The sequence below is a fragment of the Cebus imitator genome, unplaced genomic scaffold (assembly GCF_001604975.1).
Source record: "Cebus imitator isolate Cc_AM_T3 unplaced genomic scaffold, Cebus_imitator-1.0 Scaffold52, whole genome shotgun sequence".
In the NCBI taxonomy this organism is placed as follows: Eukaryota; Metazoa; Chordata; class Mammalia; order Primates; family Cebidae; genus Cebus; species Cebus imitator.
Genome location: NW_016107367.1, coordinates 3,265,774 through 3,282,137, shown reverse-complemented (window position 1 = coordinate 3,282,137; position 16,364 = coordinate 3,265,774). Strand labels below are relative to the sequence as shown.

Here is a 16,364-nt window from a genome sequence, read left to right as displayed (position 1 = left end):
TGTCCTCAGAAGAGCCGCTGGCTTGTTGCAGTTTACATCCCAGGGAGGAAAGGTCTCTTCCTTCCACCAGCCCCAGGATTATCTCCCTAACACTAATGGTGAGATTCCTTTGGGGTTTTAGTCTTCTGTAGGTGGCAGCCCGGACTCCATGTGCTCAGTCAGGGTTCAAGATAGGCAGTGGTTCATTCTCCAGCCTCGCCTTACCAGCACCTGCCTGACACCTCCTGCTGGTGCTCAGGAAGCAGCCTGCTGAGCTGTGCCTGCAATGGTCAGCACGGGGTTGATAGAAGTGGCACAGACTCCAGAGGCAGGTGACAGTACCACACCCTAGCTCCAGGCATCTGCTCCACCCTGTCACATGAGCAGCTGTGAAACCTTGAGTAAGCCATTTCACCATTCTAAGCCTTAGCCTTAGTTTCCTTTAAAAAAAAAAAAAAAAAATTATTTATCTATTTGGTTGGTGGTTTTTTTTTGGTTTTTTTTTTTTTTGAGATGGAGTCTCACTTTGTCACCCTGGCTGGATTGCAGTGGTGCCATCTTGGCTCACTGCAACCTCCACCTCCCAGGTTCAAGTGATCTATTCCTGCCTCAGCCTCCCAAGTAGCTGGGACTACAGGTATGCCACCAGGCCCAGCTAATTTTTGTATTTTAGTAGAGACGGGGTTTCACCATGTTGGCCAGGTGATCCGCCACCTCGACCTCCCAAAGTGCTGGAATTACAGGCATGAGCCACTGCACCTGGCCAGTTTCCTCATCCTTAAAATGGGTGTAACAACCACCTCACAAAGTTGTCATGAGTCTCAAATGATAAAATAGATGGGACTGTGATTTTTAAGCATACAGCACCATGAGAATGCAAATTTTTCCTGGAGCGCCTAATCCCTAGACACTGGGACGTCACCCCGCAGTCATAACCAGAGTCACTTCATTCTGGTGTGCCACCCCCCAGAGCTAAGCCGTATACACCTTACGGAAAGGAACAGACACCCTTCATGGATGCTCTTGTGCCTTGGCTCCCTAGATCTTTACAGCATCCCCCTGAGACTGCAGGGTGACAGCAGGAATTACTTTCTGCATTTTAAGAAGGAAGAAATAAAGGTTCACAGTGCTAAGAAACGTGCTCCAGGCCACACTGGTGAATGCAGAGCCCAAGGTCCAGAGCCCAGATCTCCTATTTCCAGTCCCAGTCTCTGCCCATTGGACCAGACTGCTTCTCCAAAGGCCCTGCTCACCTGGCAGCCCCCGAGCTTCCTAAACCATAACCCGGCTTGGTCAGAGGTTGTTATAAACATTTAACGTGGTCCATCTTTCTAGCCACATGCCCACATCTTTGAAAGTGAGGGAAGAATTCATTCGCAGCTGTGCTCTTTTCCTCACATAGCATGTATCATTTCTTTCCTAAGGAATGAGTTTTATAAGTAGCCTCCTGCTGGCTTCAGCTCATGTAGGATAAGAGCCAGCTTAAATATTTTGGTAGATAACCCTAGAGACTCAGAAAGACAAGTGCTGAACTTGAGATACAGTTTCTAGTTTGAGAGTAGACAGGCTGTGAGTGTTTGAGGTCCTGCCCCCTGCCTGTCTGCTGCCTGCCCTCCCTCATCCAGGTGTGCATGCAACAGGGGCATTCACAGCAGCCACCACCTGACCAGCCTGCTCCTGCGCTTAGCCCACTCTGCTCCATTCCCCACACAGCAAGCAGACTGCTTTTCAGCTCTCAGTCAGGTCATTGGTCCTTGCTCAGAACTCTCTAGGATTTTAGGCTGAACCCAGAATATAGTCCACATTCTTACCCAGGCCTTGTAGCCCAGCATGCTGTAGTCCTGGCTGTCTTTCTGAACTCACTTCCTCCCTACTCCCTACCTGTCCTTCTTTCCAGTTATGTCATGCCCCACACCTGCCAACTGTGCTCCTAACTCAGGGCCCCTACACCCAAGGCCCCTGTGCCCAGAATGTTTTCTTTCCAAATAACCTCGGGGCTCCTTCCGTCATTTCATCCAGGCCTCTGCTTATATCTCCTAACCAGAGAGTTTGCCTGTCTTAAGAATGACCCACACACATTCCTTAAATTCTCTTTCCCTGCTGTGTTTTTTTTCCTACATGTTGTATCTTTATTTGTTGTCTGTCTCTCCTCTCTAGTGTAAGTTCCAAGGGAGAAGTTTGTATCCACAGCTATGTCCTCATCTGTGAATTACTGAGCATCTGTTCTGGGCCATGCACCAGCACACAAAGATGAATAAGACATGGTTCCTGTGTTCACAGAGCTCACAGCTGGGTGGAGAGAGAGCCTTGTCAATGCAGTGTATGTTATGCTATGATGGAGAAAAGCCCAGGGCTTCTGGGAGGCTGCAGTGAAGGGGAGGGCTACTGGGAGAGCCCTGGGGGTGGGCATGCGTGATCTAAGTCTTAAAGGGGATGAACAGACATTCACCAGTTAGAAGAGTGGCCCAGGCCGGGTGCCGTGGCTCACGCCTATAATCCCAGCACTTTGGGAGGTCGAGGTGAGCGGATCAGGAGGTCAGGAGTTTGAGACCAGCCTGACGAACATGGTGAAATCCTGTCTCTACTAAAAATACAAAAATTAGCTGAGTGTGGTGGTGTGCACCTGTAGTCCTAGCTACTCCAGAGACTGAGGCAGGAGAATCGCTTGAACCCGGGGGGCAGAAGTTGCAGTGAGCCGAGATTGTGCCACTGTACTCCAGCCTGAGCGACAGAGTAAGACTCCTTCCCCCCCTGCCCCCAAAAAATAAAAGGAGCCCAAAAAAGAGGAAGCAAAATATGCAGCGGCGCGGAGGCATGTGAACCTAGAGCTGCGATCTTGGATGCATGTGGGAGAAGAGAAAGCGGGGCTTGAGAAACAGGCAGGACCAGGTCTAGAAGGGCAGGCTTTGAGCATAACATCCCAGGGCTTAGCCTCCTGCCTGGAACTACGAGGAAGGTCAAAGAGCAAGTGAGAGCTAGGACTCAAATTTAACTCTTAAGTGACTTCAAGCCTACATGCTCAGAATGGTGCCCGGCAGGGAGTGAGCACTCAAGTCATCGGTGGGTGCTGCTGTCATCATCTTCCTCATGCTGCTTCTCTAGCCCCGTGGGTGGGAAAATTAAGTTCCAGTGAGAGAAAGTGAGTAGCCAGCCCAGTGTCACAAGGCCCGCTGGGATCAGTCTGTTAATTGTGTGGGGAAGGATTTGGGCCGGGAGAGGGAAAATCAAGGAAGAAACAAGGTGCCAAGCTTCAGATACCCCTCCAAGGCAGCAAGTCTGAGGGGTGGAGGGGGCATTCCTTTGAAGCCTAATGATGTGCTCTTAAAATCCATGCATATTTTGCCTATTTGAACTATATTCCAGGGAAGGAAAGAGGGAATGATAGACATTCCTAAGGGAAGGTGCTAAGGGAGTTGGGACATTCAGAGAGGAGAGAGGTTTGGTGGGATTGGCTGGGAGCAGCAGTCAGGGCACTAGGCCAGGCAGGTTGGAGCCTAAGAGACCTCCAATCCCAAAGTAAGGGTGAAACCAATCCCAAGGTTCCTGTGTGGACCAGTGGGGAACCACAGTAGTTTCCTGGCCAAGGAATGGCCTGGAAGACCAATTCAGAGCTTTCCAGAATTTACTCTGTAAGCACAGACTCAGTGGGATAAGTGGAGGCAGAGAGGTCATATGGAGACTCTTGGAAAGCCCCCAAGTGAGAGCATGAAGCTTGGATCTAGACAGGCCAGAGAGGAAGCATCTAAGAGACTGTTTGCAGGAGAAACAGCGTTTCACACGGTGGGGGTGGGGGTCAGGTGAAGGCAGGAATCAAATGGGCCTTCTGTGAGAGGGTGCCAACTTGGTTTTCCCATACCAAAGTTCGAGGTGGTGCCAAATTTAATCATGCCCTTCAGGCATTCTCTGCTCACTTGCTCCCTTCTGACTCCACACCTACCCTGTTCCGTCCCATTTCCCACAGGGTTGAGAAGTGCCACCTAGGAGGTGTCTCCTAGCAGACACCTGGTATCACCAAGGCCTGTGAGCTGAGCCCTGCAAGGGGTCTGGACAGTCCTTCAGGGCCAGGGCCCTGGGAGCTTGCTGGAGTCAGGTGGGCAGGAGGGTTCTGATAGGTTAGCTGAGCAGCCTCATTAAAGATTGAGGTGGGGAAGCCCACTTGATGGTTGGATGGCGTATCAGTTACCCACTGCGCCAGCCAGGCAACGGAGGAGAAGAGGTAAGTGGCCCAGTGCGAGACGTACCCCCGGCCTGTGCCGCGGAGCCCTGCCCGTGATGGTCAGCAGGGAGTGGGCCTTCCACTGCTTTTGCTTCTGCCACTGGGACTGCACCGTGCTTTGCAGAGTGAGCTGTAGGTGACGGGAGCCCCTCTCTCTCCTCCCTGCTCCTCATGGGCCTCTCCTTTTACTCCCACCTGCTCCAGGGATGGGGGTGGGAGTGCTGGATCTTGGGGCGAGTATTTGTCACTGACCAACTACAGGGTTTGCAAAGACATCCTTGCGGAAGCGGCAGGGTGGAAGCAGCGACTGGGCACTGGGAGACCCGAGCTTCTGTTCTAGCAGCACCGTTCACTGGAGGTGCGTGACCTTGGGCAGCTTCTCCAAGCCTCAGTTTCCCACCTATAAAACAGGGTTAAAGACCCAGCCATGGATGATTGGGCAGATTAGTCACAAAAAAACAATGCAGTGATGCTCCATAAACCATTAAGGTGTGTCAGATTTTTGTTACAATTTGTTCTTTTTGAGATTCATTTTAAGGTTAGTTTTGCATCCTGAAATAAGAATATTAGGAAGAAAGAAAAAATATTCTACAGCAAAATAACCCGCCTAAGGAGCACAGCCTAGTGGCCCAAGGAGTGGGGGTGGGGTCCTGGCCTGGAAGCTGGAGACTGGGTCTAGCCCTGCTTTCCCCATTGTGGATGTGAGCTTAGGCAAGCCCCTGCCCTTTCCCTGGGGCTCAGGACCCTTCTACACGGGGTGCTGCTCACCGGTACATGGGCAGCACCAGGCCCCCGGTGTCTTTTTTCAGAATTCGAACGCTTTTCCTCTCTGGCGTCTTGTTTTTGGTGCAAGACTGCAAGGGCTTTTGGTGCTTCCCAGTGTGGCCCTGGTCATTCCCCACTCTCTGAAGTGTTATCCCCACATCTGTAAGTAATGACCTTCCAGCTCGACAGGTCTTTCAAACCCTGAGTTCCTAGACACAGCTTTACCTATTGGTCACCATGAAGCTGAGCTGTTTCTGCTAAGCCCAAGGCCAGGGCTTAGGTATGAGGGTCTGTTGTAGGATTTTGTGGGTCAGTTGGCTCTGTTAATCTGAGTAAGATATGTCAGCCTGCTTGAGCCTAAATTCATGTGGTAAGGACTTGGCAGAAAAGACTAGAAAATTCATACAGGATTCCTTTACGCAAGCAGCTAAGCTGTGTAAGCACGTCTTAGAATAGGGAGGGTGGCAGGCAGGTATTTGTCATCCCTGCATGGAGCTTAGAGGGTAGGGTTAAACACTAGCTTCCTTTGTTTTCCAAAGACAAATGTGGAGCTGTTTGTTTATTAACCAGGGCTGAGCCTCTGGGGTGGACAGAGCCCTGGGCTGGGAGATATTTGTCCTGGGCTCTGGTCCCAGCTCTGCCACCAATTCCTGTATGGCCTTGGCCAGGTGACTGTAAAAATAGTGGCCAGACCAGGGCTTAGCCCAGTTCACAGACTCCATTCTTGCTTGGATACTTGCTTCCTCACTCGGTGATAGGAATGGCACCTGTGAGGAAAGCAGGGCCTTGCAATAAGAGGGAAAGGTGTGCCAGGGATGGCGCAATCTCACGGTAAAATGGGGGGACCCTCTGGAAAGAGGGGAGGGAGCCAACCAGAAAGTTGGTAGAGCAGGGAGGAGGCCTTGGAAGGACTTGGGACTCTGCCCAGCTCAGACCAGGTGGCTGCCATTTGTTGGCCAGAAATTCCATCAAGCATCACGGAGCAAGTGCTGGATCCTTTGTCTCTACCGCTAGGATCTCAGGTTCTATCTTTTCAGGAGCCCCAGGGGATGCCTTTCCCATAGAGACTAACTGGAAACTGAGCCCATCCCTTCCATCCCAGACGAGCTGGGAGCTGGTGTCCCAGTGTCTCATAAATGTTCAGGGGTGGGCAAGAGGAAGCCCTTTTTCAGGAGGAGGGGTCAGCACTACCTCACCTTGTCTACCTGCTTTTGGCTGTATAAATAAAAATGCATTAGCTGGACAGGAGCCACACTGTTCCCTGCCTACCCCACGCCTGCCGGACCTCGAAGCAGGTGGATCACAAACCAGGGATTGTCTTCCGTAAGACTCTTAGACATTTGTTTATTTAGAGGTAGTGCATGATTTGGAAATTCAAAAAGAGGAATATAACCCCACAGTCCCGAGATAGCCACCATTAACATTTTAGTATATTTCCTCCTTCTTTGTCCTTTAGAGTTGTAGAAATTTGGAGGTGATGATCTTCGGTTCCACCCTTCTCACTTTATACTAAACGGAAGCCCAGAGAGGGGAGGGACTCCTGCACACCTAACTTGCTGGCAGAGCTCCAGCAAAGTTCATTCTGAAGGGGATTCATACAAACCAGAACCACCCGGAAGAGCACAGCCAGGGCAGAAAGGAACTAGAAGACAAGATGGGGGCCAAGGGAGGCCTGGAGGGGGGCGTGCCAGGGCCGCCAGACCAGCACAGAGAGACAGCCTTTGTGGTCCTGACTACTGGGGGCAGTCCTGGCAAGAGAGATTTCACTCTTTGGAGAGAAGACTTTGCCAGTGAGAACCACCCCCACCACCTCCAGCTAGAGCCTCACACTCAAAATCAGACCTGGTGGCTCCCAAGGCTCACTACAGCCCTGAGAACCTCTCCATCTCCTGGGATACCACATGGATGGGCACTGAGGCAGCAAGGCCGTTGGGTGCTGAGAGGCTGCAGTGTGCCACATTCCTGTCCAAGAAGGGGCTCTGCCAGGGGGCTCCAAGCCATAGCTTCTCGCACGCATGCCAGGACTGGGCTCCTCCCCTCCTTGCTCTGGTCCTTCTCTCCCTGCCTCTCTCCCTGGCTTGACCCTTCTTCCTCCATTTGTCCTATCCCCCTGCAGTCTTGGTGACTCTGTGGAGGGCTTTAAAGTCCTTTTTTTTTGGGTTGAAGCCTGGTTTAATTGGGGACTGTTCAGAGGCCACAAAGATGCTACTTCAGTTCCCCAACTCTCCAGCTTTCTTATGGGTAAAGTGGAGATCACAGCAGGATTCCTAGGATGAGTGAGGCTGAACGAGGTGGCGTCTGAGTCTCTGACACATGATCTAGTACATAGTGTGACAGACACTCAATAAATTTGCATTCTCTCCTTACCCCAACTCATTGGATTTTCTAAGTCCCACTGCCATTGGTGGCCTGTGGTATCTCACTCACTGATAGATCATGAGGCCCAGGGCTCGGCTCAGCTGCTGTTTCCAGCTCTGGGAGCTTGTGAGCCATTAGACTTCTGCTGTTTTCTCTAAGATTGTGTCACCTGCTCTAGTCTCACCCGGTGGCTGGAGATGCTCAGGCAGTATGCCCCAGGCCAGTCATCCATGTACTTAACAGACATGTACTGCATTAACTGTAGGTCAAAAACTGTGGTAAGTACTGGGAATACAGAGGTGAGCAAAACCGTTATGTCCCTGGAATTAAAGTCAAGTTGTTTTGTTGGCCATGTGCTTCCTCCTGCCTTTCCTGGTATGTGCAGGCATGCCTCATGGGTCCTGGTGACCTCAGGAGTTCACATTCAGAGTCCCATGAGCAGGTGCTCTCTTAAACCTGGGCCACGCCTGACCTGGATCAGTCCTGTGACCCGCCTGCGTCTCAGCACCTTGGCCAGGCTGTGAGGAAGTGGGAGGGGAGGAGTGTCACCTGCATCGGGCTCATTCTCCTTGAGGCCCACAATGTGGGCCTCAGATTTTTCCTCTCTTATGTGCTATCCTTACCCCTTTCCTCTTCACCAGGACAGCTTTCTTGAAGGTGGCAGTACCTTGCTTTGGAATCCTTTGTCAAAGCCTTATATCAGAGACAGATGCTATCAAAGCCTTTTGAAAAGTACAATACAAGGACCAGGTAGAAGCTCATCTCCTCCTTGGAGCAGCCTGTGAAGGACACATGGCAATCCTTCACGTCCCTGCTTGCAGAATGGCAGCAAAGAGGAATGACCTGCCAAATTCCTCCAGTGCATCCCAGGTAGAGATGCCACCAGACGGGAACCTGCTTCTTCCCAGTGCTCACTCTCCCCAGTGAGAAGGGACTCAGACCTCCTGGCCCCACTCCCTATCAGTCACACAGACTCTGCCCGGAGTCTGTCCAGCTCCTGTCCCCTGTCACTGGCCCCCTCACCCCACCTCACCACCCCTCCCTTTCAGGAGGGCTCATGGCCGAGTGTGGCCCAGCCTTCCCTTCCTCTCTTGTGTGTCTCCCTACTTCATGGCTTCTAGGAGTAAAAAGGCTTCTCTGTGTCACCACGGTGTTTGAGAGGAGTGGGTGTTTGATGGAACTTAGACTCAAAGCTGTAAAGTGGGCCTCCAAGACAGCCGGAAGTCAGCTCCTTCCCAGTAATCATCATGGTCCAGTGGGCCTTAGAGCAGACCAGCCTGGACTCGAGCCTCAGCCTGGTCTCGGCCTCTGTCCTCCTGCAGCTCTTTATGTTCAGAGAAGAGGTCAATCAGGGAACCTATGGCCTGGCCCACTACGAGGGGTGAGTCCTGCCACCAAAGGCTGGACTCCCATGACACCAGGAGCGCCCAGCCACCCTGCTCTTGTTTGATGTTGGACCTGAAATTTCCCTTTCTCTTTATTTGTAGTGTGACGGGCTCTTTTATTTTTCCTTTTTTATTTTTTTGATTTCTTCTCATGCTTGTTTCCTGTCTAATGCTCTTTATTTTGACTTGGCAAAATTTGTCGGAGAGGGTGAGAGTTTTCTTTGTTGGAGTCTCGGGGGAATGGGCCAGGCCCCTACCTTGGCAAGATCAGCACCCAGACTCAACAAGCTTGGGACACTGGGGCCAGTGTCACAAACCCTGTGGCTTTGGGCAAGTCCCCTCACCCCTCAGAGCCACCACCGCTCATCCTGTGTGCTTCAGGGGCCATGGTGGGACCAGCTGGGCAATGAGTACACGCAGCCCACGGAGAGGAAGGCTCTCTGCCGAGGGGACTGCACCAGCAAGGCTGCAGGGGCAGAGGGCCACTTAAGCCAGCACACAGGCAGGTTCCTGTCTGACTCAGCAGAAAGATCAACAGTGTGCTTTCAACAGTAATGCAAACAAGTATTTCCAGCACTTTATGGCTTACCATATGCTTTTTCCTCCTGGAGTTTATTCCTCATAGCAGTTTGGTAAGGTACCACTATTAGCATTAGTATATTAGGACTCTAGCATTAGTGTATTAGGACCACTTTATAGATGAGGGCACAGATAGCTTGCCTAGGGATGCATGGCTGGGTAGGCGTGGGTCAGAACCCAGGCCGGGTCCTCTCATGCTCACTGCCTGCCCAGGTTAGTACCTCATGGGAACGAGACAATTAAGGTGTGATCTGCAGACCATCATTGCCATACATTTACTGTACAAAGGAGGGCACCTCATGGCCACAGAAAGTGACTCCACGCTCGGCCACTGTGTGCAGAGCCACAGGGTCCTCTAGCAGAAAGACGTCAGAAACTCACAGCCTTGTGACAATGGCTGGATCAGCAGCCCCGTGGCTTTAGTTTGTCCCCAAGGCCTCTGGTCCACAGAGGGTACCTGGTGTTGGCAGGCCTTCGTTCCACTGCTGCCTCCTTTCTGGACAAGCATGAACTTGGGGGACCACTGTATCTCTCTGTGGCTCACCTCCTAGGTTTTTATTTTCACTCGAGTCATTTCAGCATGACTCCTTCATCTGAACTTTTCCCCTTGGGTGGGTGAGATTGAACCTCCTCTCCCCTTCCCAACTCAAGTATCTGGTGTGAGCCAGGCTGTGAGCATGGAGTGCTGAGTGAGATGTGCTCTCTGCCCGTGAGAAGCCCAGGGTCTAACACAGAAGAGAAGGCAGCTCCCGAGTCACTGGAATATGGGTGAGAAAGATGTGAGTTTTTAAGAGAGGCACACGGGCACTGGTTGGTGAGGAGTTTGAGGACCTGGGGAGGGCTTCATGGAAGAGGTGACCTCTGAGCCGGGCCTGAAAGCCTTGGTAGGTGGAGACGGCAGGAAAAGGTGACCCAGGTGGTTTGAGTAGTGCACAAAACACAGAGAGATGGGAAGCGTGGTGGGGCCAGGCCCAGTGTGCAGTTGCAGGAGGTCAGCTATGGAGGGCTGTCCAGGAGGTCCAGCCACAATGTGGGCTGGGGCCTGGCCTGAAAGCCTTGAATCTTATTTGATGGAGCCTGGGTCCAACCCTGTGCAGGTCATGTCTGTGTTTTTCAGACATCACTTGGGCTGCACTGCCAGAATAGGAGAGAGTGGAGGTGAGGGTCCAGGATAGAGATGCTGAGGCTGCCAGGTGGCAGCAGAGAAGCAGGGCATTCTGTGGGGCAGCCGACACAGCACCAGTAAGACTCAGTTACCTAATGAGCCGTGGGAGGTAGAGAGGGAAGAGCCGGAACCACCCCCATCCCTGTCGTCCTAGATCCTATGGGATCCAAGCTCAGCTCAGGCGGTTCCAAGGGGCTCACCTGTGGCACGGGACAGGTGCCACATCCTCCGCCTCAGCTTCTGCCTGCATCACACAGGGACGTCATCTGTAGTGCCTCACCACTAGACGCGAGGGAGTCTGATTACCAGCAGCCAGGAGCCTTCCTTAACTACTCCTGCTAAAGAAGCACCTGCCAAGGGGCTGCTGCTTGGAGCTTCCTAAGGTCCACCAGCAGTCTGCAGCAATGACCTTCCTCCCTATTCCTCCCTGAGACTGCCACGGGGAAGCTGTGCCCGGGGTGGAGGAAACCAGACGTAAGGAGGCGGTGGGAACTTCAGGTCTGTCACAGTTACTCTGGGTGACAGTGGACAGACCCCTGCTCCTTGCTGGGTCTTAGCTCCCACCCCTAAAACAAAGGGACTTGACTTTTTTAATGTTCAGGGCCCTCATAGCTCAAAACAATTGAACATTTTCTTAATTTAAGAATGGCAAGCCTTATGTAATCAGTGCAATCAAGTGTTATCCTTTCCTGCTCTGACATGTCTAAAACTCCAGCCAGTTTTTAATTAGGTCTTAAGTCAGGGGCCAGAGCCCCCTGGAAGGGCCAGGGCTCCTATTGGACTTCCCCACCCTCTCAAGGAACAGGTTAAGAGAGTGCTGGGAGGACATCAGCCCAGCAGGCAGAATGGGGAATCCAAAGCACACAACCACACAGACGTCTGTGGGCAGCTGGCTGCCATCTGGGGTGCTGACATGGGTGGAAAACAGTTGCAGTGAGCTAGGCAAGGCCAAGCCACAGACACAGAAGGATCCTGCGGCAGCTGGTGGAGCCCAAGCATGGAAAGGCCTCCATCCTAGGGCAGGGCCTTAGCCCCCAGAAGGACGAAATCCAGATCCAGGAGTGAACTCGGTGACTGAGACCAGGTCTTAGAACAAGGCAGATGTCCAGTCATCCAAGCTAGAGCCCAAGGCCTGTACCAAACTCATAACAGAGCAGCTCAAGCACAAGTCCCGGACGTGGAGCCGAAATGCCAGGAATCCCTCCCGCTTCAGCCAGAATGACTGGCAGTCAGGGGATGAGGGGTGGGGGCGGGGAACACATGTCCACAGCACCTTGCACACCATCCAAGGGCGACTTGCAGCTCTTCTGGCAGTAAATGAGTCTGCCACCTTGATCCTTCATTCTTCAAGCTGGTCTCAATCTGACACCACCATCTGAGTTTAAGAAAGAAAGTGGCATTTGCAGGTGGTTTGCATCTGCCACTTGCTGTATGTAAGACCTTGGGCAAGTCATTTAGCTTTTCTGGACCTGGCTTCCCAGCTGTTACAGGTCCTTAGGGGAGCCTTCTTACAGGTTTGTGAGAATTTGAGTTAAATTGAAAATTAAATTCAATTAAGAAAAGTGCCTGGACATTGCTCTGGTAATGTTCACATATTCATTCATTCTGTTTCTTGAGAACAAGGAGGGAAGAACAACTAGGACCTTGGTCTTCTATGAAGTAGGAGGGAATATAGGTGTCCCCACATCATCAGTGTGGTTGTAGCTCGAATGTTCCTGTCACCTCATTCTGGGGCAGAAACAGTGCCACTGCCCTATCTAGTCATTGCAACTCTCTGAAGTTCCCTAGTGACACCTGAGCTGGCAGAGAAGGAACAGTCAGCTCTTTCTCAGGTGAGGGCACTGAAGCTTAACTGTGGCACAGCGCAGGAAGCCCTGACACAGGCCCCAGCTCCAGCCTCCCCTGAACAGAAAGTCTGCACAGCAGACCTCAGCTATGCCGGGGTCCCTCCTTCAGGGTCTAGGGCAGAGTGTGGCCAGAAAATTCCGCACCAGTCCAGAACAAGGGGAGCAATGGCAGGGCCTGGCTCCTTCCCACCCTTTGCAGACAGCAGGGGTCACCCCAGGGCTAGAAGCATGGGCCTCAGCTCAGACACACCCGGGTTTTAACCATGACATCCACCAGTGGTCAGTGTCAGTCCTTTGCTCAGAAAGTGGAATAAAGTAGATTTCTTAGGTTTGCCAATTCCCAGTTCCCTGGTGATTTTAGTTAGAACATCCTGGTGGGAGGTGAAGAGGCTGGAGTCACTGTTAAAGCATTGAGGGATGGTGGCCAGCATGATGGTTGAAACAGCGAGAAGGTAGTTTGAGAGGGAAGGCAAGAAGGGCCTATAACTGAAAGGGATGATTTTTTTTTTTTTTTTTGAGGCGGAGTCTCACTCTGTCACCCAGGCTAGAGTACAGTGGCACGATCCCAGTTCACTGCAACCGCTGCCTCCTGGGTTCAAGCGATTTCTCAGCCTCCCAAGTAGATGGGACTACAGGCGTGTACCACCACGCCCAGCTAATTTTTGTATTTTTAGTAGAGACAGGGTTTCCATGTTGGCCAGGATGGTCTCGATCTCTTGACCTCATGATCCACCCGACTCAGCCTCCCAAAGTGCTGGGATTACAGGTGTGACCCACCATGCCTAGGCTGAAAGGGACGATTTTTAACCATGTGAAATTTTGGGTCTTACTGGTTTAGAATGAAGAGCCATGAGAAAAAGAGAGAAGGGGTGGTTGAGAGAATGAGATGGGGTAGATAGTGCATAGGTGTGAGTGAGGCCAGCATTTAAAAGATTCTTAAGGATGTCTCTTCTGCAGCCAGGAGGAGGGGCAGAGATAGCACTCCAGGGGGGTTTGTCGGGGCCTTCCTTCTTCTAACCACTCCATTTCTATGTTTCTCTGCCCACAGGCCCCTCCAGCCAGCGTCAGGTGCAGAATGGCCCCTCTCCTGATGAGATGGACATTCAGAGAAGGTAACCCAGCACCCCCAGGGGCCAGCCTGGCCATCTCCCAGTAGGGCTAGGTGGCCAGGGGTGCCTTCAGTGGATGAGGATGCACCAACACCCAGGGCCAGGACTCCCAGAGGCACACATTGGGGGAGGATGCAGGGTGCAGCCCAGACCAGAAAGAAAGAGAGGGCTGATGCACAGCCGCTGGTCCCAGGCAACAAAACCAGGAATGACTGTGGGAATCTGGCATTCTACAGAGAGCGCCACTAACCTCCAATGGGGTGGCTCTCAGGGTGACTCAGTAGGGCCCGAGTGCTGCTCCCTTGTTGCCTCACTTCCCCATCCCCAGGGTAGGAGGAGACAGTCCAGACATGAGGGATTCAGCCTGGGGGGCAGTCCCTCCCATGGGTTGGGGCTAGGGGGCATAGGAATGAACCCTCCCACCCCAGGGAGCTTCTAAAGTGTTAGCACAGGGGGAAGAGGAAGGGCCAAGGCTGTTGTCCTGAAATTACAGAAGAGGTCATGGTGGGTCCCCATGAACAGCCTCCCAAGGTCACAGTGCCCTGAAATGGCAGAGCCAGGACTTGAAGCCAGGTCTGCCCTCTCAGTGATGGGTGCTCTGCCTCTTCTGTGTGAGGGAGGTTGAGCCTGGCCTGGGCCGTCCTCACTCAGCTCTGTCAGATAGAGAGTAAAGCCGCGGTTCTCTGTGGCTACACTCAAGTCCAGCCCTGGACTAGGAGTCAGGAAAGCCGGCTTCTGCCCCAACCTACACCTCTCACCAAATGCATGGGACTTCCCCCAGCACCTCTCTTCTAGCCTTTTCCTAAGACTGACAAATGAATGCCTTGCAACCTTGGGCAAGTTCCTGCTCCAGGCCTCAGTTTCCCAAAGTGAAGATGGTATTGGCCTTGCTCTGCCTGTCTCACCCGCTCACCCTCAGGGTTTTTCGTACTGTTGCCCACATGAGTCAGCTGAAGCCCAAAGAATGGAAGTGACTTGCCAGAGTAACCAGTCAGGCAGAACCCAGGCTGGCTGGCAGGCAAGTCTCACTCTAGCTGCAGCTCCCTGCAGGACCCAAGGCTGGCCCCACTCACAAAAGGGCGTGAAGGAGTGAGCCCCACCAGATGCCAGGTGTAAGCGTACAGGAGTGGATGGCCGCTAAATGGGTCCTTCGGTTCTCCCGAAACTGCTTCAGCACCCACAGTGCTGAATTCTGTACCCCAGGGCCCAAACCAAGCTGTGTGGGATCACTGGCCGTCTGGGAATGGGAACACCGCCTGGCAGTCAGGGTGTGAACTGCAGGGGGGACACACCCCTGCCCCAAGGCAGGAATGTAATCAAATTCCGGGGAGTGGGGGAAGCTGAGCTCCCCTGAGAGGAAGTTCTTCCCGGCTCTTGGTCTCTCTCTCACCCAAGAATGGGAGGGAGGACCCCACCAGGTGCACTGCACCCGCAAGTAAATACCGGGCCCCAAAAGTTTTGGAGAAAGTGATTTATTTAGGCAGAGAAAGAGAAAAAGAGAGAAGATGATGAGAGAGAGAAGCTTTCACAAGATCGTGGAAGGGGATCCAGACATGGAGTCTACCTGGATGTTGGGGACAGGGACTTTTAACCTGGGAGGAATTCCTGCCCCCTTCAGGTTTTCTGGGCCTATGAAAGGAGTTCCTTTAAACTTCTGCTGGAGTGATTGATTTTTGATTCTTTCTTGAGCACATGAAACTTAAAGAAAGACTTTTAAGACCCCAGATTGGGAGGGGGTATGGTGCTGGGACGTTCTTGCCTTTGAAACTATGCCCCCTTGTGGACCCGGGAAGAGAATACATTCCCTCAGGAACACACACACACACACACACACACACACACACGCGCCTGCACCCAAGACACACACACACACACACACACACACCCCTCTGCCCCAGGGTGGAACCACACACACACACACACACACACCCCCCTGACCCAAGGTGGAACCACGCACACACACACACACCTGCCACACACACACCTGCCCCAAGGTGGGACCCCCATGCATACACACACCTGCCCCAAGGCGGGACCCCACACGACACACACACACACACACACACAGACACCTGCCCCCAAGACAAAACCACACACACACACACACATACACACCTCTGCCCCAGGGTGGGACCACACACACACACACGCACACACACACCTGCCCAAAGGCGGGACTACACACACACACAGATAAAACATACCTGCTCCAAGATGAGACCACACACACACACACCCCTTCCCCAAGGCAGGAACACACACACACACACACACACACACACACTCTCACACACACACCCTGCCCCAGGACAGGACCACACACATACACGGGGTGAGTGGAGGGGCAAGGACTCTCATTTTTCCAACACCATTTTACTAGAGGCGGGCAGGGGCAAGACTTACTCCATGAGGCAGAGACTCCAAGCATCCAAACAGTATCATAAGTTCAGACCTGATTTTCGAACATCTTTCACACACCCTCATTTTACCATGATTTTCTAGGTGTGTGGCTCCTGCTGGGGAGGTTGGAGTTTCAGCAGTTTGAGCGGCGACACTAATACAGATGCTGCCGGGAGCTTTTCAGACCTTAATGCTAAAAGGGGCTTGTCCATAATTTTTTAGTCACCAGGCATATACCCTGCAAGAACCCCATGAAATAGACGTTTCCGGCACTCCCTCCCACCAAGCCCAGAGCTGCCCTCAGAACATTCCTTAACCCTGTGTTTCAGTGGCAAGCATTCAGTTTGCATCATACCAGCTGAACTCTTGCTGCTGTCCGTGGTCTAGATGATTTCTTAAGATGCCTCCCACTCCAGAACTCGGTTCCTGGAGTCTGTAGATGTGTCTGGGGCTCAGTGTCCTCATTCAGCTTGCCTTTAAGAGCACCCTGAGGCCACCCTGTTATAAGGAACTGGAATGTGAGTTCTCGCTGTGGTGCACGTAGCAGTGTCCCCGGCATGC

The 16,364-nt window shown here is 52.5% G+C and overlaps 1 protein-coding gene across 4 annotated transcripts in view; it reads left to right on the top strand.

Moving 5' to 3' along the window:
* Positions 1-16,364, top strand: part of EVL (Enah/Vasp-like) — a 183,734-nt gene that overhangs the window by 149,570 nt on the left and 17,800 nt on the right. For all 4 annotated transcript variants that reach the window (XM_017528134.2, XM_017528131.2, XM_017528133.2 and 1 more), the window contains exon 4: positions 13,343-13,406. In XM_017528134.2, coding sequence (XP_017383623.1) covers positions 13,343-13,406 — 64 coding nt within the window. The remainder of the gene's footprint in view (positions 1-13,342; positions 13,407-16,364) is intronic.